Source organism: Vulpes vulpes, chromosome 6 (assembly GCF_048418805.1).
Source record: "Vulpes vulpes isolate BD-2025 chromosome 6, VulVul3, whole genome shotgun sequence".
NCBI classification, from domain to species: Eukaryota; Metazoa; Chordata; class Mammalia; order Carnivora; family Canidae; genus Vulpes; species Vulpes vulpes.
The window spans coordinates 72,752,000-72,774,812 of NC_132785.1; the positions used below are offsets into that span (position 1 = coordinate 72,752,000).

General features: G+C 39.9%; 1 protein-coding gene and 1 pseudogene across 6 annotated transcripts in view; one reads left to right on the plus strand and one right to left on the minus strand.

Moving 5' to 3' along the window:
* The window catches only part of AKAP6 (A-kinase anchoring protein 6), a 571,491-nt gene that overhangs the window by 282,946 nt on the left and 265,732 nt on the right, over nt 1-22,813 (plus strand). For all 6 annotated transcript variants that reach the window (XM_072761386.1, XM_026007685.2, XM_072761389.1 and 3 more), the window contains 2 exons: nt 10,465-10,716; nt 19,019-20,785. In XM_072761386.1, coding sequence (XP_072617487.1) covers nt 10,465-10,716; nt 19,019-20,785 — 2,019 coding nt within the window. The remainder of the gene's footprint in view (nt 1-10,464; nt 10,717-19,018; nt 20,786-22,813) is intronic.
* Nucleotides 61-4,467, minus strand: LOC112926451 (dnaJ homolog subfamily A member 1-like; annotated as a pseudogene).

Consider the following 22,813-nt stretch of genomic DNA (forward strand, 5'->3'; position numbering starts at 1 on the left):
TCCTTCACTCATTCACTACTGCATATAAAATGCCAGCAGCAGTGTTATTCACTGGCTCCATTAACAGGTCTGACACTGAACACCACCCCTAGGATGATGTTCATTATCCTCATATCCTTCCCCATTGTAATGGCGCGGTCTTTCCTGATTGGGATCAAAGTCCACTAGTTCTACCTGGTCCATTTCATCAGTCTCTTCTACTTCTTCCTCTCAGGTAGGAGTTTTTCCAGCAAAGAAAGTTTATCAGGAGAGAGAAAGCCATTCTCTGGAAGTTTACCTTAAATTCGATGATTAGGCGAATTTAATGGTCTCTCATATGGTCTACAATAAATTGGCATGCCTTCGTTTAGCACACACTTGATATCCCCATGCTTGACAATCTGACCTGGATGAGAGGTGATGATGATGGTTCAGTTGTCAAGAGTAGATATTGGCTTTTGAAAGCCACACAGGGCTTCAACCAGCTGTATATCCATACACATAAAAAGATCTCCTCGTGGAGTAAAAACAGCATGGTCCTTCTGATCTAAAACAATGATAATATCTCCTGGTTCCAGTCCTGGTTCTTGGTCTCCCTCACCATGGAATGTTATCTTCTGACCATCTTTCATGCCTTTGTCAATATGCACTTCTAGAATCTTCTTCTAGCTATCTCCTTCTGTTGCAGCTTTTACATCTGTCTTTAGGACTGATCCATTCCCCATGGCCCTGGCACTCCATACACACAGATTGAATTTGCTGAACCACTCCAGATCCTATCTGATGAATTTTTATTTGCATTCCAGTACCTCGGCAATTGGGACATTCGACTGCTCCTTTCTTACTACCTCGGCCTTCACATTTAGAGCAAATCACCTTCTTTTGCAGAGCTAGTTTTCTTGTTGCACCATTATATAAATCTTCTAAGGTTACTGAGAGCTGATACACAACATTTATACCTCTCCTTTCTCTCTGCATCCTGCCTCCTCCTCCAAAAAACATATCAAAGGTGTCTGTGGGGGAGCCAAAACCACCACCTTCCTTAATTGCCTGCTGTCCTCTTTTGTCGTATAATTCCCATTTCTTTGCATCAGAGAGTACTTCATAAGCTTGAGAAATCTGTTTAAACATCTCTCTTTCATTTGGATTATCAGGGTGGTACTTCAAGACTGCTTTCCTGTAAGCCTTTTTCAATTCCTCCTGGGTGGCATTGGGTTTGACCCCCAAAACATCATAGTAAGTGGTTTCTTTCACCAATTTCTACAGCCGGTGAGAGGGCTGAGGCTCCCGTGTGTGGGGAGGAGGGGGGGGGGTTGGGGGGGGGAGTGGGAAGGAGCGTGTTGCTGGGCGCAGCACTGGCAGCCACCGCTCCTCTGTGTCTTACCGAGCATTCTGGAAAGTGCCAGTGTGAAGGCTTCTAAGTCTGTATTTAGCATCTTCCTCCTCTCCTTTCTATCCAATCCTTTTCTTTCCCAAACCTACATGCTTTTTCAGTGCCTCTACAAATCAAAACAGTTGACATCCACTGTCAGCTGCTTTCTTTTGCCAGTTGAGTGCCAATTACTGTGGATGTACTTAGGAGAGGAAACTAGACTGGTACTTGGTTTATAGGGATTTGTGAAACAGTATTTTATTCAATTGAATCTAATTCTACAAACATCCTTTGAACACTGACCAAATGTGTGGCAGTATCCTAGCAGTGTGGCATTAAAGTGCATTTCCTGCATCCGGAAAGGTACAGTCCGGTCTGGGAAATGGAGGAGTTATAGCGAATGATAACAGCAAAATCATTTACAAATAAATAACCTCTTTTCAGTCCTCACACTTCCCAAATTTTAGCAGTTAAAAGGATAATCACTATTTGTAACTATAGAGTTCTTAAATCTTTGGAGAGAGGTGTGTACTGTGACCATCGATTGTAAAAAGTCACAGCATCCCTCCCACCCTCCCATTACGTCTTTTTCAATATGACAAAGAGGAAATTAGGACCATTAGGACAGTATGTTTTCTCAAGGAAGGAAAAAAAGAGGGAGCAGTCTAATTTGAGGGAAATAAAGTACCTTGTCATAAGAACATCTATGTGTCTTTTGGAGAAAGTACAGTTTTGAAAGTCAGCTGAAGATGACATTAATGCTCTGAAGTAGGAAGTTTTTAATGTAAAGTTGTAAGTTTTAGTTCAAATGGCTCACAGTTTTTATTTTAACCAAGTAACTGTGGTGTTCCCTTGATATGTATTTTAAAATATAAAGTTCATGTATTAGGTAAGAATCTCTTCTCAGCTTTTGCTAGTGAACACACACACATATGGTGAACATATGGGTAAAAGATACTTTAACCATTTATTTCTACAATTGCTAGTAAACAAAATGAACAATCATGATGACATGGCATTTTGCAGTAAGACTAAAATATGTACAGAAAATGCTTATATTTAATTCTCTTCTTACTGACTTTAGATCATGAAAACTTATTGTAAATGTAATTTATATTTTTCTAAATGTAATGGTATGTACTGGTTAAGCTGAGGGTGTGAGATTTTTGAAATTGTAATAGGAAAACAATAGAAGTGGATGGAGGCCTCAATGTCCTTTAAAAAGCAGGCTTTAATTCACAGTTTCTTAGAAAAACCATTTGACTGTGTTCTGTAGTTACACAAATATAAGTGAAGAGTGTTTTGAGAGGATCAGTGAAATTATTTTGGGGAGATGAGAAAGAGAAACATTATTTGGGGTTGTAGATGAATGGAGAAATGCCTGCCAATTATTGTTTGCTCCCATGGAGAGGCAGCTTATAGAAACTGGGTATTTTCTGCGTTTTCTCATTTAAGGATTGCATGTAGGGAAGCAAGAGGCAGAGAGAAGTGGGAACGACTGTATTTATGGGACTTCATGAACTTAAGGTGCCAAGTGTTTGCTTTAGTACCAGGGTGAAGAAGTAGCAAGAAGGGTGGGTTTCCCTCCAAATATACTCAGCCTGGAGATTGGCAGTTTGGGCCACTTTGGAAGAATGTTGATCCATGGATACTTGTCATTTCACAAGAAAACCTTCCAGATGTCTTGAGAATGGTCAAGAATGGGCATAGTGGCCTTATGATGAGACAGCAAACAGATCCTCTCCCAGGGACAAGTAGCAGGAGCTGAAGCAATAAGAGCACTCACAAGCGCTCATCTCTCTCCCATGCTGGTGAAAACCAAACGGTTAAATACATAAGAGCATGGTGTCTCTAGAAAAGATAACCTACAACTGAAAAAATATACAACAGAACTACAAAAAAAGAAAAGGCACCTCTCTCACATAAATGCATAACTAAGTTAAAAGAAAAATGACCAACCAGCTGGAGTTTATTTGTAAACTGTCTTAGGTCAGTGTTTGTATGAGCTGCCCCAGTAACCATAGAAGATTCCTGTTTCAATGACAGGCAGCAACAGCTGCAATTTTGAGACCACAATGTATCAGAAAGGTTGAGCAAAGTAGGCAGTTGACAACATAGTGTATTCAATGCATTTTACCCTGTGAGTGATGGTGAATGCCACAGAGGCTGCTGTGCTATATGTGAATTAAACAAAAGGGAGAACATCACTTACCCGCATTAACACAGTAACGTCTAAGGAAAAAGTCATAGGCAACTTTGAAGATATGTTGCCGTTTGCTTTAATTCACTTTGAGATGGACTCCAGATTACCCTTATTTTCTTTTATACTCTCCAGAAAATAATGTGGAAGTTGTTGAATCAGGAATAATGATAGTAGTGCCATGACCTTATGACTGTGTTCTTGTTAATTTCCAAGAATCTGATGAGAATATGTCACCCAAAACTAATTTTCATATGTATTTTAACAAGAGATTATAAACTGTTTTTCTCTTCTTATTTTTAAAATTATCATACAGAAAAATTGACTTTCTTTTTTAGTGTACAGTTCTACACATTTTAACCCACATGTACATTTGTATAATTGTCTCCACACTCAGGGTACAGAACAATTCCATCACTCTCAAAAGACCTCCCTTGTGCTATCAGTATATAGTCATGCCCTCCCCACCCTCAATGCCTGGCAGCCACTGATCTATTGTTCATCACTATAGTTTTCTTTTGAGAATGTCATGTAAATGGAATTATATAGCATTTAACCTTTGAAACTGGCTCCTTTCACTTAGCATAATACCTTTGAGATTTTTACAAGTTGTTACATGTATCACTAATTTTTCCCCCAATTACGTATTATGTAGATATACTATAGTTTATCCATTTACTCACTGAAGGACATTTAGGTTTTGGTGTTTATGAGTAGTTTCTTTTCATTTGTGTATGTGTCTAAGTTTTTATTTCTCTAAACTCTCGGGAGTGGGATTGCTGAGTCTATATCTAATTTCATAAGAAACTACTAAACTGTTTTCCAGAGTGACTGTACCATTTTGCATTCCACTAGTGGGATAGGAGAATTCCAGTTGTTCTGGAGTGTCACAGAAGTGACTGATTTCTAAAGACATTATCCTTCTATCCTTAATAATAATGGGTTGTATCAGGGACGATTTGAGGATCTATAAAAAAATGTTATTACTTGAAGAACATTTAAAAATTATCCTCAGGGATCCCTGGGTGACGCAGCGGTTTAGCGCCTGCCTTTGGCCCAGGGCACGATCCTGGAGACCCGGGATCGAGTCCCACGTTGGGCTCCCGGTGCATGGAGCCTGCTTCTCCCTCTGCCTGTGTCTCTGCCTCTCTCTCTCTCACTGTGTGCCTATCATAAATAAATAAAAATTTAAAAAATAAAAAATAAAAATTATCCTCAACGGGGATGCCTGGGAGGCTCAGTGGTTGAGCATCTGCCTTTGGCTCAGGGCATGATCCCGGGGTCCTGGGATCGAGTCCCATATTGAGCTCCTCATAGGGAGCCTGCTTCTCCCTTTGCCTATGACTGCCTCTTTCTGTGTATCTCTCATAAATAAAGTCTTTAGAAAAAAATTATCCTCAACATAAAATTAAAAGTTTATTATGCTTTCAGAGGTCTGTTGATCTAGTCATCTAAATGGGCTTGCTGGAGAACATCTTTTCTCAAATGAAAATATATAAGGTAATGAATGAAATTCATGGGAGATTTTAAGTAGCTAAAGGAATTGATACCAAGTGCTGATATTGAAAAGTGAAGCTAAACAATTCTATCTATTGAAGTTAAGTTTTTGTTCATTGTCATTGTACATTGTTTCATTGTAAAGTAAGGTCCATATCATCAAAATTATTGAGCGTCCAACGTATTGATAGCCACTAACTATATGAAGAGGTGCTGGGGAACCGGCCTTCTAGTTGGAGAGAACATTACTATACCAAAATATATGCCCTGGGAATGAAGCTAAACTCTGACAATGATGATAAAAATCTTCATAATTATATGAAATAGCATTTTGTCACCTATATTCATAGGAAGTTAGATATATTTTCTTTCATTTATTCATAACAGAACAGGACAACAGGGCCAACTCCAGGCACTGTTAAGGGCCAGGCACTCCAGGCCCTTAAACTTATGAAGGTTAACAGTTTGTCTTGGTATCCTTGACTGCCTCTCTCTGGATCTGCCTTCCCCTACCTCCACACAGTTCTAGAGTCCTCTAGTCCTCTAGCCCTCATCCTTGTGGATGAGGCATACAAGGGATAAGAGCTGCCTTTAAGTGTGATAGACTGAATTTGGGGTTTTAAGAGTGAGAGAAGTCTGGACTGGTGGATCTGTTCATCATCACCTTGTCCCAGTTGAGGCATACTTGGGAGTCAGGAGAGGAATCTGAAAGTCAGAGAAAAAAAAGTATGGTGGAGATAACACAATGGAGATAAAGGCTCAAATCAGTAGAAATGCTGACCAGAATTAGGTGGGAACAGGAGAAATGGGATAATTTCAGGCTAACATGAAAGATGAATAATGGACTAGTGGACCAAACCATCTCTCCCCTTGATGCTGGAAAAGGTTCCATCTCTGTCATTCATAAAATCTTCAATGTCTTCATCCCGTTCTTGATCTTATCTCCTTTATAGACACTCAGGTTTCTGCCTACTAACACCCTCTGTAGAAATAGAAAAGATTCTGAAGCCAAACATTAACATTTGTTGGAGGATTATACCTCATGATGGATTTTAGTCCCTACATGAGCTTAACCATTCGTTGCTGTGTTAAATTTAAAATCTCTAATTGTATAATGTTAGTGTTAATGCTTTCAGTAAGCAGATGGAGAGAAACATTTTTGCTTATGGGTCCTTAAGACATATTTGATAGATAGATAGATAGATAGATAGATAGATAGATAGATAGATAATAGATGATAGATAGATAGATAGATAGATAGATAGATAGATAGATAATAGATAGACAGACACATATATATTTCCTGAACCTGAGGGGTTGTTTCTTTTTGTATTCCTAAAAAATCTGTGAATCTAAAGTTGCTAAATTTGTTTCTAGTAAGTAGCACTGCAGTATTCAAAAGTTTGTTATACACTGAACAGCCATGTGAGTTGAGTCTAGTTTCTAGTTGCTATCTACTGGAGTCACATGTCCAGTCAAGGCTTATACGCATCAGTTGGGCTTTGGTTCAACTCCACCAACACATCCCCCCGACCCCCCACCATGCTTCCACTTCACCTTATTAATCTAATGCCCATAGGGCCTCCAACAAGTCAGATCTCTCAGAGCCTTTTAATTCCAAACAGTCTCTACTGGGAGGTAGCTATTCAGGAAATCCTTTGTAAAAGTTTCTAATACCTAGTTAGCTGACTGAATTAAAATAAACAGAATGTCCATAATCTTCAGCTTCTTTCATATAAACATACAACAAACTGGCAATGATTAAGGGTCTAAGCCTGAGAAGCTTCAAACTGATAATTCTTTAAATATTTGGTTGACATTTATATAAAGCAACAGAGAAAATCAGATTTTATATTACTACAAGGTATGTATAGATTCAGAATCATTCAGTTATTTCTCTAAACCTCTCATTGAATATTCTAAATATAGTTTTATGTTTGGAGGGGATGTACACACTGTCATATATTTGTATACATATATATGTACATATGTATGTGTGTATATATATATATGTATATATATATATATACACCCTTCACATATATCTGTAGTTCTTGTTCTACAGTTTGTGTGTCCTTGTAATTTTGTCAAACCACATACCTGATAGCAGAGTAGAGGGCATAAAAATAATTAAACAAATGAATAGACCCCAGAAGTTTGGACCATGCCATACATTACTTAGTTTCAGATTTTCAGCAGAGACTACATGTACACATTGCCAAAATACTCAATAGAGGGAGGTCAGCTCTTGTGGGAAGAGTATTTCTTTCTCCTCAGGGCCCATCTGGCTTCTTTGGGAACAGAGCCAATTTATATTTCACAGACATCTAAGGAGGAGGGTGCGAAAGCCTTAGTTAACTAGTATCATTGATACTTTAGTGCCCCTGTTTGCTTAGCCATCTTGACCCATGACCTGACTCTGACTAAGTTCCTATGTTCATTGTGAAGGAGCCGAATTATGTGCAAGAAGAGTGATGGCATGTAGTTTCCATGGTGCCAAGACTATACATAACATATTGTATTGGAAAGTGGGAATGGTGTGGCTGAGAAATACCTATATGGGTATTCAGAGCAAGTGGCATAAGTTACCCAACTTTTCCCTCTGCTAAATATATAATACATTTCTGCATCTGCAGGATTGTAATGGTATCTAGGAGATAGATACTAACAAATTCAAATTATGAAATCAAGAGTGTGAGGAAGTGGAGAACATTGCCAAGGGAGTGGTTAAAGTGATCATTGTAGAGGCTGTGCTAGGAAGGAGGTGGTATGTAAGAAAAAAGAGGGTAGAGGGGTTGGTGGGTAGATTGAGGTTATAAAGCACCTATAGTGGGAGAGTGGGAGTGAAAAGATCAGATAATGAGAGGTTGGTGGCAGAGGGGACTTTCTGATATTGTTCCACAGGTGAAGTGATGACAAGGTTCGAAGTAGAGCTATGGCAGAGAGTTATCCCAGTGGAACAGGTATGAAGGTCTTAAGGATTGTGGAGTAAAGGACATTTGAGGCTAGGGTATTGATTGGTTCATCAGTGTGAATATTGACATTACCAAAGATAATGGAGACGAGAAAACTGAACCACATGCATTCTTCAGTGTGGAGGATTGAAAGAAAAGAATATAGGTAATAGTAATGAAGAAAGAAGATGGGAAGGCTAAGCAGACACTGGGCACCTAGTGAAAATAAAGCGTGTTAGTATGAGGACAAAAGAAAAATGATCAGAAAGTGGTAAAGAAGCACCATAGATAGCCCTTCCCCTAGCAGCCCTTCCCTCCTCATCTTTCAGGTGAGGGCTAGGAGAGTGAACAGCCTTTACTGGGAAGGCAGTGGGGGAAGCAGGAGCCTTGGACGGAATCAGGTTTGGGTAGGAGAAGGAGATAGAAGTACCATTCTGTGAAAAAGTTAAGTAGAGTTTTGGATTGCCTGGGTAGCTCAGTGGTTGAGTGTCTGCCTTTGGCTCAGGGTGTGAACCCAGAGTCTCGGGATTGAGTCCCGCAGCAGGCTCCCTGCATGGAGCCTGCTTCTCCCTCTGCCTATGTCTCTGCCTCTCTCTCTCTCTCTCTCTGTGCCATCTCATGGATAAACAAATAAAATCTTAAAAAAAAGTTAAGTAGAGTTTTGTTTTTGTTTTTGTTTTACAGTGGAATGGAAATATTAGCCAGGAAAGTACAAAGAATTTGGATGAGATCAGCTGCAGGAGGAAGAGAGTTTCCCAAGGCAACACAGTACTACATAGAAATGAATATCCTAAGAGGGCAAAGGATACAGGACATTTGCTTTGGGATAGTGGTGGGTAAGGTATCAGGAATGAGAAGTGTAGGAGGTAAATCGAGTAGATGCTCCAAGCAGGCATCTGCTGAGACCCAGGCAATATGGAATATTTGAGGCCTACTTTCATGTGCCAAAGGCCAGCAGAGACTGATTAACCTAGCTGTGAGTGGTTCCCATGCACTGGTTTTATTGAAATGGAAATGTGTTTGAATGGATTTGTTTGATTGGAAATGTGATTTTTGCCCCAAATCCCTTTTGGACTACATGTGCTCATGGGCTACATTTGTAAGAACTTTACCTAATTAGGACTCCAAAATCTGTTTAAACTTTTAATCTATTTCAAATTATTATCACCAATCTATATAACTATCACCAATTCTTGGTCTTCAAGAAATAATATTGGAACAGTTATTGGAATTGTACAATAATTATTACTAAAAATTCAACACAACTTCCCACCATTCTTAAATAGATTTTTTTCCCCTACTATTATGTAGTAAATACAGATTCCACTTTAGTTTTTCTTTAGAAACAACTAATTGAATTCATATGAAATTGAAGGGTTGTTTCTAGCACAGACTGACTGTTTGGATATTCATGATAGGACTCAGACCTCAAATGTTATCCTAAAATTTTAGCCTTAACAGAAATCATAAATAAAAGCCCCATTTAAAAAAAAATCACAGAGGCATAAAAAAGAATGAATCACTGAGTACTTTTAGCTGACATGGACATCCTTTTGATGCTTAATGGATTCAAATTGCTCAAATAAATATTACTATTGATGCTACCCATTTCATGCTGCTGGCCTCTGACAGCACAATGGGAATTTAGGAAATTGTAAGGACAAATGACATATCAGACACCAAATCTGCCTACTTAATAGTATGTGTGGAGGAGATTGAAACTTTGATTTAGTAATGTTTTGTTTAAAATGTCCAGGTCTTAAAACAAAACTATAATTTTGTCTTTCTTTGTCCTTGGGGCTTTTCTGGCTTGCTTCCTTAAAAAGTAATCCTGTCAGACCTATAAATATAGAGAACCAATTGTGGTTTCCAGAGGGAAGGGGGGAGGGAGGATGGCTAAAATGGGGGAAGGGGAGTGGGAAATACAGGCTTCCATTTATGGGATAAGTATCACAGGGATAAAAGGCATAGGTTGGGGAGCACAGTCAATGATGTTGTAATAGTGCTGTGTGGTAACAGATGGTACCTACCCTTGTGAACATAGCATAATGTATAGAGAAGTTGAATTGCTATGTTGTACACCTGAAACTAATGTGACATTGTGTGTCAACGATACTCAAAAAAGGTCTAAGAAAAGAGTGATTCTGATTACAAAGTGTGGGTTGAAATTTAGATATGCTTATGAATTTAAATATTAAAATCTGTTATGGGAATGTGACAATTGTCCCTTACACCAAAGACCCCTTGACTCATTGAAAAGGGTTGGGAGTTCCTATGAACTGGTCTGGTGCCCAGGAAAATGACCTGCAATTATGTATCTGATCTAAAACAAAGGTAAGTTAGCCAACATGTGGTTTACCTGAGTTGCTGGCCCTGACGATTGGTGTCAAGTGAAGGAGTGAGTCCTCTCCCTCAAAATAAGCCTAAATAATCTTCATATATTTTGTTTTTCTTTACTGCAGGACATTTGCGAAGATATTTCTGATCACGTTGAGCAAATCCATGCCCTCCTTGAAACAGAGTTCTCCCTGAAGCTGCTGTCCTACTCCGTCAATGTGATCGTGGACATCCACGCGGTGCAGCTCCTCTGGCACCAGCTCCGAGTCTCGGTGCTGGTCCTGCGGGAGCGAATCCTGCAGGGTCTGCAGGACGCCAATGGCAACTACACCAGGCAGACGGACATTCTGCAGGCTTTCTCTGAAGAGACAAAGGAGGTGGGTATTTGAAGCCAAGTAATGTGTCATCAAGTGTAGTCATCTGAGAGTTTTCATTTCAGAGAGGTGGGATAGGAATCCTTTCAAAGTAAATAATCAAGTCCTGAGCCAGGTTTTGAATCTAGGTATAGTGACCAGAGGCTAGGGCACTTCTAATGTGAATAAAGCTTTATTTAGGCCATAGTTAATTCACACCTGACCACTCATAATTGTTGGTGCTAACCTGGCTTCTTGTTGCCCATTCAGTTATTTGATAAATATTTATTAAGCACTTATGATGGCTATGCACTAGGTGCTAAGAATATAATAGTGATCAAAATGTGGTCTTTGCCTTCAAGGAGTCTAGTACTAGATAGAGACAAAAAGTTAGACATTAAGGACAGATTGTGACAAGTCTATATAATGCCGCTGGATGTCAGAGAGGGGCACCTAACTCAGACAGGAAAGCTTTTCCAGAGGAAGTGGGTCCAATCTGGAACCTGAAGGAGAAGCAGGATTAGACTGGGTAACAGAGGTAGAAAGTGTTCTAGACAGAAGGAATGGCATCATCAAAGATCCAGAAGTAAGAGAATGACAGATTCAGAGAGCTATAGACAACACTGGATCAAAAAGTTCAAAGGACCAGGATTTGAACAAATAGGTAAGTGGAGGTCAGATGATGAAGATGAAAAGCCGTATTAAAAACCTTATGAGGGACACCTGGGTGGCTCAGTGGTTGAGCATCTGCCTTCAGCTCAGGTCGTGATCCTGGGGTCCTGGGATAGAGTCCTGCATCGGGCTCCTCACAGGAAGCCTACTTCTCCCTCTGCCTATGTCTCTGCCTCTCTCTGTGTCTCTCATGAATAAATAAATAAAATAAAGAAACAAAGCAAAACAAAACAAAAACCATATTAAAAGAACTGAACTTTATTTTAGGGTCAGCAGGAGAGTTTGTTTAAGGAATCGACATGATTACATTCATGCTTTGAAAAAATCATTCTGGATGCAATGAGTCAAATGAGCTTTGGAATTTTATATAACTAATGTATCTGGATTTTTTGTACTTCTATTAAGAGTAGTTTAAAGAGTTTGTTGTCACGTTTGATGCATGGCTCAAGAATGAACACTGTAGGGGCTCCTGGGTGGCTCAGTTGGTTAAATATCCGACTCTTGATTTCAGCTCAAGTCATGATCTGGGGGTTGTGAGATTGATCCTGTGTTGGACTCAGCATTCACACAGAGTCTACTTGTCCCTCTCCCTCTCCCTCTGTATATCACCCCTCACCTCAACTCCACTTGTACTCTCTCTCAAATCAATCAATCAATCAATCAATCTTTAAAAAAAGAATGAACACTGAGAATTTGAATTCAAATGAACTCTCCTAATACCACATAAAATTTGACATATATAGGAGCAAAGCATTGTGCTAAGCAAGGACTGTGTGTGTGTGTGTGTGTGTGTGTGTGTGTGTAGATAGTCCCTTGGCTCTTGACATTCACTTTCATGCTCTACCCTTGGTTTTGTGGAAAATATATATAAAAGTTTATAAGACACTTGTATAAATAAATAAGATTAAAAGACAGTATAATGAGTGTTGCATAATTCAGTATTAATTAATGTTTCAGTGGCTCCTACATTATCAACAACACAAAACAACTCTGTGCCTATTCTCATAAATTATTTATACTTGTTGATTATTGTTTTCATAATAATGATACTCTTGCTGAAGCAAATTCCCTGCCGGCCCTGGGAGTTTATGAGAATCAAGATCTACTGGGCTCCACTTGAAGTTTTAGGTTCTTTGTCTTTATCCTTTCCTGTTATTGTGGCAGTGAAGGAGGTGGTAGAGTCCTCTAGTAGAGTCCTTTTTTTAAGTCATAGAATGAACACAAGGGTGTGTGTGTTGTGCCCAGATGCTATCGCTCCCAGATGGGATCCTTAGTGTGTCCTTGACTGGGACTCTTGTGGTCCTGGGAGACTATGGAGAAGCCCAGCTTGTCCAACTCTGCCCTAAATGTGTTATTCATGAGGTGTATGCAGTGAGGGAGAGATGAGGGAAAGACGTATCTAAATTCTGAAACCCTCTTTCTTGAGATAGCACCTGCCATCCCCAGGCTATACTTTGTTGTCACTGTCATTCCTCCTTATGTGTCCTGCTGGATCTGCCCAACATCCAGTATTGATCAGTCATCAGATCTGGCTACTTTCTACTACTGGAGGTGGGGGGGGGTGCATAAGAAATCACTGGATAAAATCAGTTCATTTTACATATTTATTTATCCATTAAATAAACATTTATTGATCACCAGCTCTTTGTTGTAGAGCAGGAGATATAGCAGTATTCTAGGGCTTCTTGTTACCACTGGTGGTGTTTTGTGGAATATGTTCATCATGCACTAGTTTGAACTTGTGTCATTCAAGAAGCGGTACCCGAGATAATGATGAAGAGCCATTGAGGCTAACTAATTGTCACTGGCCACCGTTTTATATTTTGAGTTTATATTAAGTAGGTATGGCTCTCACAATATGAGCTCAACAATTATTTACAGATTGATTGGAAACAATTTAGTGCATTTTCATATTTGAAATTCTTTAGTTCTGTCATAAATATGCAAGAATATGTTGTGTGAGGGATAGAAGAACGGTGGATTCTCAGCCATCTGCTTTGTGGATATTTTTCTATAAATTGAAGCACAGTTTCCATTATCCTTCCTAAAGCTGTGAAAACTTGATCCTATTTGTCCTTCTAGTGTGACTCCATGAGAACATTTCAAAGACTGCTTTTTTTTGTTTGTTTGTTTCTGACAGCAAGAACACTGGGATTGTGGAAAACAGGAAGGGAATTAGGATAAAATTCTAAGCTTTATCAGAATATATTCAGCTGCAAAAAATTTGTAGAATGAAGAGGGAAATGGCATAAAACAGGCTGATAAACTGAAATAGTAGATGTCCTTCCAGTAAAAGTGAATTCATTTTCTCTTTTTGTAAGTTTTTGTAGTTTTTGTCTCTGAGCCACATTGAAGGATAAGTTGGAAAGCTGGGAAAGTGGCAAGTTCTCTTTCTGTCTTTGCAAAAACAAAATGTGTAAGTTTAGTTCTTTTATTTAAATATGACACAGACCATATTTTGTAAGCAAATTAGCAAATGTTTTGCTAAAACAAAACCAACCAACTAAACGAATAAAAAACAGAGCAAAGCTCAACATTGTGTATAAAATGTGTTGTACTGAAATTTTTTACATTTCAGATACTTTGACGAACACTTTATTGTTTCATATAGTAAGGAGGGTAAGGGATATTAAAAATAGTTCCATTTTATAGATGGAAAAACTGAATCTAAGAGAGGTTAAGTGACCACTTAAGGACATAAAGCTGGGATTAATTAAATGAAACAAATAAACCAGCTCTTAATTGATCTCTGTTGTAATAATAGTAGTTCTTCCCTCCCTCTCTCCTCTGCCCCTCCCTTCCTTTCTGCTTTTCTTTCTATCACTCTTAAATATTTATTGCTTTCCTACTATGTATAAGGTACTAAGCATTCAAAGATGAATAACACAGTTTAGGAATCACCCTCATAGTTTTGTTAGAGCCTCAAATAGTTCCAGGAGGTAGGCTGGGAAGGTGCCATTATTATTTTACAGATGATATTATTGTATCGGCTGAAGGCAGACCTTAACCAACTGAGACACCCAGGCACCCCAAGAACTTTCTTTTTTAAAAATTGCCTCTGTATGGATGGTGAAATCTAGAAAAATACTTTTGAAGAATCCTCTTAATAACAGTTTAAAAAATGCATGGATAAATGCTTATCATTTGGTCTTTAGGATATGAAGTAGATAATACACTGTGTGCTGTTTTTTGTTTTGTTTTTTCAGGGAGGGATTTTTTTCCAAATTAAAAATGCAGTCTTATTAAAAATAGTCACCCCTGAGTGACAATCAGCCATGCACAGAAATAGTTGGCCTGGTTGGAACCAAAGGGGCACTGAGTGTTTTTGGGTGTGGTATTTTCTTCTCCAAACAAAGGACTGGCTACAGAAGGGATCTTCAGGGGAAGACTTAGGAAAACGTAGCCATCCCCTATTAGCTGAGATGTAGCCTCACATCAGATATTCATCTAATATCATTTACTGAGTACCAGTTATTTTCAAGCATGTCAGTGTTCCTGATCTTAGAGTTCTGTCACCATCACAGAGGACATCAGATACTTTCCCTGGGCTATAGAAACAGGTGATTAACACTTGTAGGAGTCTAATTTTTACCTGAACTCTCAAATTTCTTTTTCTCTACCCATTGTGGAAACACTTTTACTTAAAACCTCTTTCACCTCACTTAGGTAGCTACAGTGCTGTACTTATATGGTAAAAATGATAGAAAAATTATGCAAATTTCAACTAGTTAGTAATTTAAATACCAACTTATGAGAGAGTTTGGGAACTTAACCATCATTTATAATACTAATTTTGCAAAAGTATTAAGTTCTGAGTACTGAACAACCAAATTAAAATAATTAAATAAGGGACACGTGGATGACTCAGTGGTTGAGCATCTGCCTTCAGCCCAGGGCATGATCCTGGAGTCCAGGGATCGAGTCCCCGCATTGGGCTCCCTGCATGGAGCCTGCTTCTCCCTCTGCCTGTGTCTCTGCCTCTCTCTCTCTTTCTATGTCTATCATGAATGAATAAATAAATAAATCTTAAAAAAATTTGTAAAAAAAAAAAATTGAATGAAGTGTGACTTTTGTTCAGCTGGCTGATTCCTTGTTGGTTTTGGCTACTTTTAGTCCAGGTATGAAGCATAAAAGCCACACAGTTCCATTTAGATAATTTTTATTGAGATTGGAAGTTAATATTGGTTTCTCATTTTTGTGCAGTGTAATTTAGCATAGGGATACCTCTCATTTTGAATAAACTTTCCTCCTCAATATACTTGATTAGTAAAAGTAATAATGTAATAAGTAATAAAAGTGAACATTCATTGAGCACCTATTCATGTGCCAGATTTGTGTCTTACCTTTATTATCTCATTTAAGACTCACAACGGTCCTTGACATGGCTTATCATTTGCTTTTGTACTGGTGAAGAAATTGAGGTTTAATGACATCAGGCTACTGGCTCATGGTCACATGGCTAATTTGTAGTAGAGCCAGAATTTGACTCTTAAACTCAGGCTTTTATTCACTAGAGTCAACTAAAACTACATAATCAGAGGAAGAAATTACATGAAAGCATAGAGTTACATTCCAAAACATCGTCAGATTCATCCATTCATTCATGTATTGAACAGATACATCTGTGATTACTTACTCTATGCATGTCACTATGCTAAATATTGCAAGTGTTCTGGTGAGTCAGCCATTTTCTATATGATTTATACTCCTGTGGAACTTATAAACCAATAGGGTAAACAAATTAATCAAATAATCACAATAGTATTTATTTACAGATTGAGGTAAATACTTAAAGGAAAAACAACATAGTTTTATGAGAGCTTGTAAAAAAAATCTGACTTAGGTGGGAATTTGGAATCTTGAAGAAGTGAAGCTTGATCTAAGGTCTGAGGGATGAATACAAGTAAACTAGTTAAGGGATGTTGTAGGTAGGAAGCTTTCTTTTTTTTTTAAGATTTTATTTGCTTATTTGAGAGAGTGAATAAGAAAGCACAAGCGGGGGTGGGGGGAGCAGAGGAAGAGGGAGAAGCAGACAGTGGGGAGCCCAACACCTGGCTTGATCCCAGGACTCTGAAATCAGGACTCTGGGATCATGACCTGAGCCAAAGGCAGGTGCTTCACCAACTGAGCTACCCAGGTGCCCTGGTGGGAAGCTTTCTTGACAAAGGAAATACCACATACAAAAGCCATGAAGCTGAAGGAACTCATTATGTTCAAAAACTGAAAGGAGGACACTTTGGTTGGGTGCAGCCAGGGAGGGGATGGTGGCTTGAGAGAGGCCTCTATATGTATGTTCTTAGAAGGGTCTGGGTTTTTAACCCAATAGCAAGAATCTAACAAAGCTAATAGCAGGAAGCATCATGTTTGCAATTTGTAAAGATTACTCTTTAAAAAAAAAAAGATTTATTCATTTATTTTAGAGAGAGAGTATGGGGATGAGGGGGGTGGGGTAGAGGGAAAGAGAGAGAGAATTCCAAGCATACCCCCCACAGAGTGTGGAGCCTGATATGGGGCTTGATCTCACGACCCTGAACTCATGACCTGAGTGGAAACCAAGAGTTGGATGCTTAACCAACTGTGCCACCCAGGTGCCCCAAGGTTACTTTTTACAATGTGGCAGTATGGAAAACAAGCTGGAGGAGGGGGTATGTCTGTTGAAAATAATATTCAATGAATCAAAGAAAATTGTGATACAGAGATGAGAGTGTGGACTCTGGGTCAGAAAGCCTCCATTTAAGATCTAGATTGGCCCCTAGATATGAGGCCAAATGCTAGTTATATACCTTCTTTTGGCTTCAGTTCCTCTTATATAAAACAGGGACCATAGTACAGACCCCAGAAGAAAGTTATTGTGAGGATTCAATGAAAAAGTAATAGTAGGAATAAACCTTCCCCATTTATACATGAGGAAATTGGGGCTTAGAAAAGTTGATGAGTTGATAGGGCTTATTATTATCATTATTATTATGATTATTATGGTTATTATTATTATTATTATTATTGTTTATCTGAATATTGTGGAGTACCAGTGAGAGGAGTAGGAGGTAAAGGCAAGGTGAAGTTACAAAAGGAGAGAAAACTTCCAAAAGCAAAATGAACAAATGAACAAATGAACAGAAAAACCCAGTGGAAGGTCCTAGAGTACCTGGATCTTGGGACAACCTGGCTGAAAGGAGGGGTTCAGCAGCCACATGACTTCTGGCTTCAGTTTGTTCACTTGGTTCCTCCTCCAGGAGAAGAAACGACCCTTCACTTTTTAGTTTCCTTCCTTCTCTTCCTAAAAAACTAGACTACATCAGGCTGTCCTTAGCCTGCTAGGCATCAAAGGATTCTAGGGCCCTTCTGTCTTCAGCAAATTGTCAATCAAAAATCTCCCCATTTGTTGTATGCTATTAGAAATTGCATTAGTGGGGCAGGGGTGGCTCAGTGGTTGAGCGTCTGCCTTGGCTTGGGTCATGGTCCTGGGATTGAGTCCCACATCAGTCTTCCCTCAGGGAGCCCGCTTCTCCCTCTATGACTCTGCCTCTCTGTGTGTGTCTCTAATGAATAAATAAATAAAATCTTTAAAAAAAAAGAAAAGAAAAAAGAAACTGCATTAGTGATGAAGGGTGCCTGGGTGGCTCAGTCAGTTAAGCAGCCGACTCTTGGTTTCATCCCAGGTCATGATCTCAGGGTCCTGGGATCAAGCCCTGCATTGAGCTCTGTGCTTAGTGAGGAGTCTGCTTGAGGATTCTCGCTCCTTCTGCCCCTCCCCCTCCTCAAGTAACTAAATCTTCTTTAAAAAAGAAACTGCGTTAGTGATCAGATAAAAGCCTTCATCACATAATTGAAGATTAAAAATACTCACGTGTAAAGTCTTTTTTTTTTTTTTTTTTTTTTAGCAGAGAGGGCTTTCAAATCAAATCTGGCCTATCTTGAGTTATAAATAACAAGAGCAGGAGGCACTTGATATCTAAAATACACCAATGGGAATGGGGGAGAGGAATGCATGTGAGAGAGAGGGGACAGGGACTAAGATGGTAAGTTTTGATATTCATTACTTTTCTCCAGGATTACCCGTGTTGATCTTCAAAAGGGCGGGTATGAACAGAAGCTGGTCCTGAACTGTTTCTGTGATGTATGCAAATTCAGTAGTTCACCTTTGTGATTTGTGAATATATAGTTAACATGACAGACTTGTGAAATTGGTTATATCACTTAAACACATTTACTGAGCATCTTCTATAAGCTAGCTACTGTTGTAGATGCTGGAGTGATAGCAATGTGCAAAGCAGACGTTTGTGGAGATTTTATTCTTATATTACTTTGTTCCCAGAATTTTATTACATCACATAAGAAGTGCTTATTAAATGAACTATGGGCTATTTTAAAATGGAAAGTTAAGGAAAGAATGGATGTCTTTGACTTGACCTTGACCATTTCTATCAAGGCTCTATTCTCCAGATTAAAGAAAAGTCCTGAAATATTTAAGAACAGGATACTATAGAAAGCAATATAATTGATTAATATACCTCTCTATATGTTAAACCAGAAGCAGTTGAGACTGCTGCATTTTTTCACCTTTACAGTGGCCTCTGCTGAGATTTCATTTGAACAGCTAGTTGAGTATAATTGATGTTGCATTTACTGAAACTGTTGCCCTTGTCTGTTTCAGGGCCGGCTTGATTCTCTAACAGAAGTGGATGACTCAGGACAGTTAACTATCAAATGCTCTCAAAATTACTTGTCTCTGGATTGTGGTATTACTGCTTTCGAACTGTCTGACTACAGTCCAAGTGAGGATTTGCTCGGTGGCCTAGGTGACATGACCTCTAGCCAGGTCAAAACCAAACCCTTTGACTCTTGGAGCTACAGTGAGATGGAAAAGGAGTTCCCCGAGCTCATCCGAAGCGTTGGGTTACTCACTGTGGCTGCTGACCCCATCCCTTCCAACTGCAGCGAAGCAGCAAGTGAGGAGGGACCTCAGGTATCTCTTTCAGCAGATGACAAAAGTGGATGTGAGGAAAGCAGTGCTTTGACAGTCAAGGAGCAACCGAGCTTAGTGCCTGGGACATCATCTTCAGGGGAAGCTCTGACAAATGCTGATCAAGCCCCTCCTGAGACTGTGAAGCAAGAATCCAGTTCTTCCTCACAACTTGGGACAAAGAACCAACAGCCTCTGCCTTGTGAAAATGCAACTCCCAAGCGATCCATCAGAGATTGCTTTAACTATAATGAGGACTCTCCCACACAGCCCACGTTGCCCAAAAGAGGGCTTTTCCTTAAAGAGGAAACTTTGAAGAATAATCTGAAAGGCACTGCAAGAAAGAAGCAAATGGCTGATCTCAAGCCTGAGATGAGCAGAAGCACCCCCTCTCTAGTGGATCCTCCTGACAGATCCAAGCTTAGTTTGGTGTTACAGTCTTCCTACCCCAACAGTCCTGCTGCTGCCAGCCAGTCCTATGAGTGTTTGCACAAGGTGGGAGATGGGAATCTTGAAAGCACCATCAAAAGTCGCATCAAGGAAATATCCTCCAGCCTGGGAAGGCTTAGTGACTGCCATAAAGAGAAACCTCGACTTAAAAAGCCACAAAAAGCCCCAGAAGAGGGGCCTCTGTGCCGAACACCTAAACGGGGAGCCGGTTCTGGCAAGCAAGCCGAAAACAGGAGGAACTCAGTAGTGCCAAATGGAATTCCTTCAGGTACTCCCAAGGCCACAGAGGGGCCAGAAACAGAGTCCGTTTCCCCATCCTCACTCGAGCCGTGTAATCAGAAAAGTTGGAATGCCAAATTGCCAGCGCAGTCAGAAACATCCAGTTCACCACCTTTTACCCAAAGTAGCGAATCCTCTATTGGCTCAGACAGCATGGTGTCTCCAGTACCCCTTCTTTCAAAAAACAAAAGCAAAAAAAGTTACTCCTCCTCCCCAAGTCACGTCACCAGGAATGGTCAGGTTGTGGAGGCCTGGTATGGCTCTGATGAATACTTAGCACTACCCTCTCATCTTAAGCAGACAGAAGTTTTAGCTTTAAAGTTGGAAAATCTAACAAAGCTGCTGCCTCAGAAACCCAGAGGAGAAACCATCCAAAATATTGATGACTGGGAACTGTCTGAAATGAATTCAGATTCTGAGATCTACCCAACGTACCATGTCAAGAAGAAGCATACAAGGCTGGGCAGAGTGTCTCCCAGCTCGTCCAGTGACATAGCCTCTTCACTGGGAGAGAGCGTGGAATCTGGGCCCCTGAGTGACATTCTTTCCGATGAGGAGTTGTGTATGCCTCTCTCCGGTATGAAAAAATACATTGATGAGAAGTCCGAGAGAGCTTCATCCTCTGAGAAAAATGACAGCCATTCAGCCACAAAATCCGCTTTAATTCAGAAACTGATGCAAGATATTCAACACCAAGACAACTATGAAGCCATATGGGAAAAAATAGAGGTAAGGTGGTCTTCTTAACTTGAAAGATTTCTTACCTGATCTTTGGAAGTAGTGCTGGGGAAAGGTCAATCCCTCCCCATCCTCATAATAAAAATGTTACTATGTTTGATAAGCCTGATTCCTCAGAAGAAGAGAAGGAGAAGCACAATGATCACTCCATTGCAACAGAGTATGTATCTTTAGGTACTACTCTTGTCAGTGCATTAGCCTGCTGTGTCCCTGCTTGGTATAGGAATCCCTGTAGATATTGCTCACACCTAACATGGTTCCTGATGAATGGTGGGCCCCTTTGGGTGGAATAAAACAAAACAAAGTAGAGCAGTAGCTGTGCACACACCAATACCTCAGGAATACATGAATAGAATGTTGCAGTTATCCTCACTGATTTTTGATTTGTTTATTCTAACCCCAGAATAGTTTACCATTCCCAATGTTAACTTCCTATAGAAATAAACCAGATGTTTCTAATATTGGGTGGAATCTTTGTGTTTCTTCAATCTTCCTCCTTTTTGAGGCCCCTGGCTAATAACCATGCTTCCTATTCTCTGTACTATCTGTGGCTCTGAGATGGGGAGTTGATATTTTGGGTAAATCTGTTTGTTTACTGAGAAAGCGAGTGAGCATGTGCACAGGAGCAGAGAGGGGGTGAGGGGCAGAAGGAGAGGTAGAGAGAGAATCTTAAGCAGGCTCCACCCCTAGTGCAGAGCCCAACTTGGAGCTCAGTCATGACCTGGGCCTAAATCAAGAGACAGTTGCTTAAGTGGCTGAGCCACCCAGGAGCCCCAAATCTATGCTTTTAGAATGGATTGTTAGATGAAATCTTTGAGAACAAATGTCAAAATTCTCAGAACTGAGCTCTGTAATTTAAGCTGATTTAAGACACTGGATAAAAGTATAATACACATGGACAGGCTAACCTGGAGGAAGAAAATGAAGGTGTGTAAAACAAAGGAAAAGCTAATGGCAATATATATAATAGTAATATATATTGATAATTATTTTTACTAAGAATTTATGTATCCAATCCCTACGGCAACCCTAATATTAATCTCATTGTATGGATAAGGAGATTGAGGCTGAGAGAGACCAGGCAGTCTGCTCTAGAGTCCATACCATTAACTAAATGCTCCCACACCTCAGTAAGGAAGTGATCGATATATACTGCATGTTAATAGTGTCATGCTGTAAAGAAGAAGTAATGTCAGTGGAGCCAGGACTTACCTGGGAAGTTCTTGTGAAGTGCCAAACCTTCAGTGGAATTTTGAAGGGCATGCCAGGATTTAGACAGAGAGGATATTGGGTATTTTAGGTAGGAGGAGCACAAACCAAAACACAGAGATGGGAACTGGGAATGAGCATGCTTATGGGGGTGGGGGTACAGAGAGTCCTGACTGGAAGGTCCGTGAAGAGAGAGCAGTGAAAGTTCCCATACATATAACAGACCCAGTGGCTACAAGGCACTGAAAGCCAGTACAAGGCAATTAGAAGGTAGGACTTTTTCAGATGACAAGGCTAAGGCAGACCAGGGTTAGAAAACTTGCTTTAAGCCTCACAGCTGGTAATTACAGAGTAAGGGTTTGAATTCAGAGCCAGCACACGTAAAGCAGTGTGGGCCATGGCCTCCATTAGCCTTTCTGGAAGATTTAGCTGATGCTAATAGGAAGGAGGTCATGGCGGTTATGATGGAGGCCATGGCAGCCAGTCTAAGGGACAGCTGTGATGTGGGACTGGCAAAGGTGGGGAAGGCTGTTGAAGAAAGCAGGACCCAGAGAAGTGGTTCCAGGCCTTGCTCAGCCATTCAAGCCTGGAGTGGGCTGTGGCTGATCATGTTTCACTCTGGGCCTTGTTTCTTCTTTTGTAAATAGAGATGTTTTACGCAGATGATGGCCACAATACCAATTTCCAATGGTAGCATGTTTTGTTTCCATTATCCTGCAAAGATAAGTTCAGCCTCTGGGGACTGGTATATCTTTAGTAGAAGAAAGAGTTTGGATGGGTAGCTGGCTTGAGGTGGAGATGAGGCAGGTA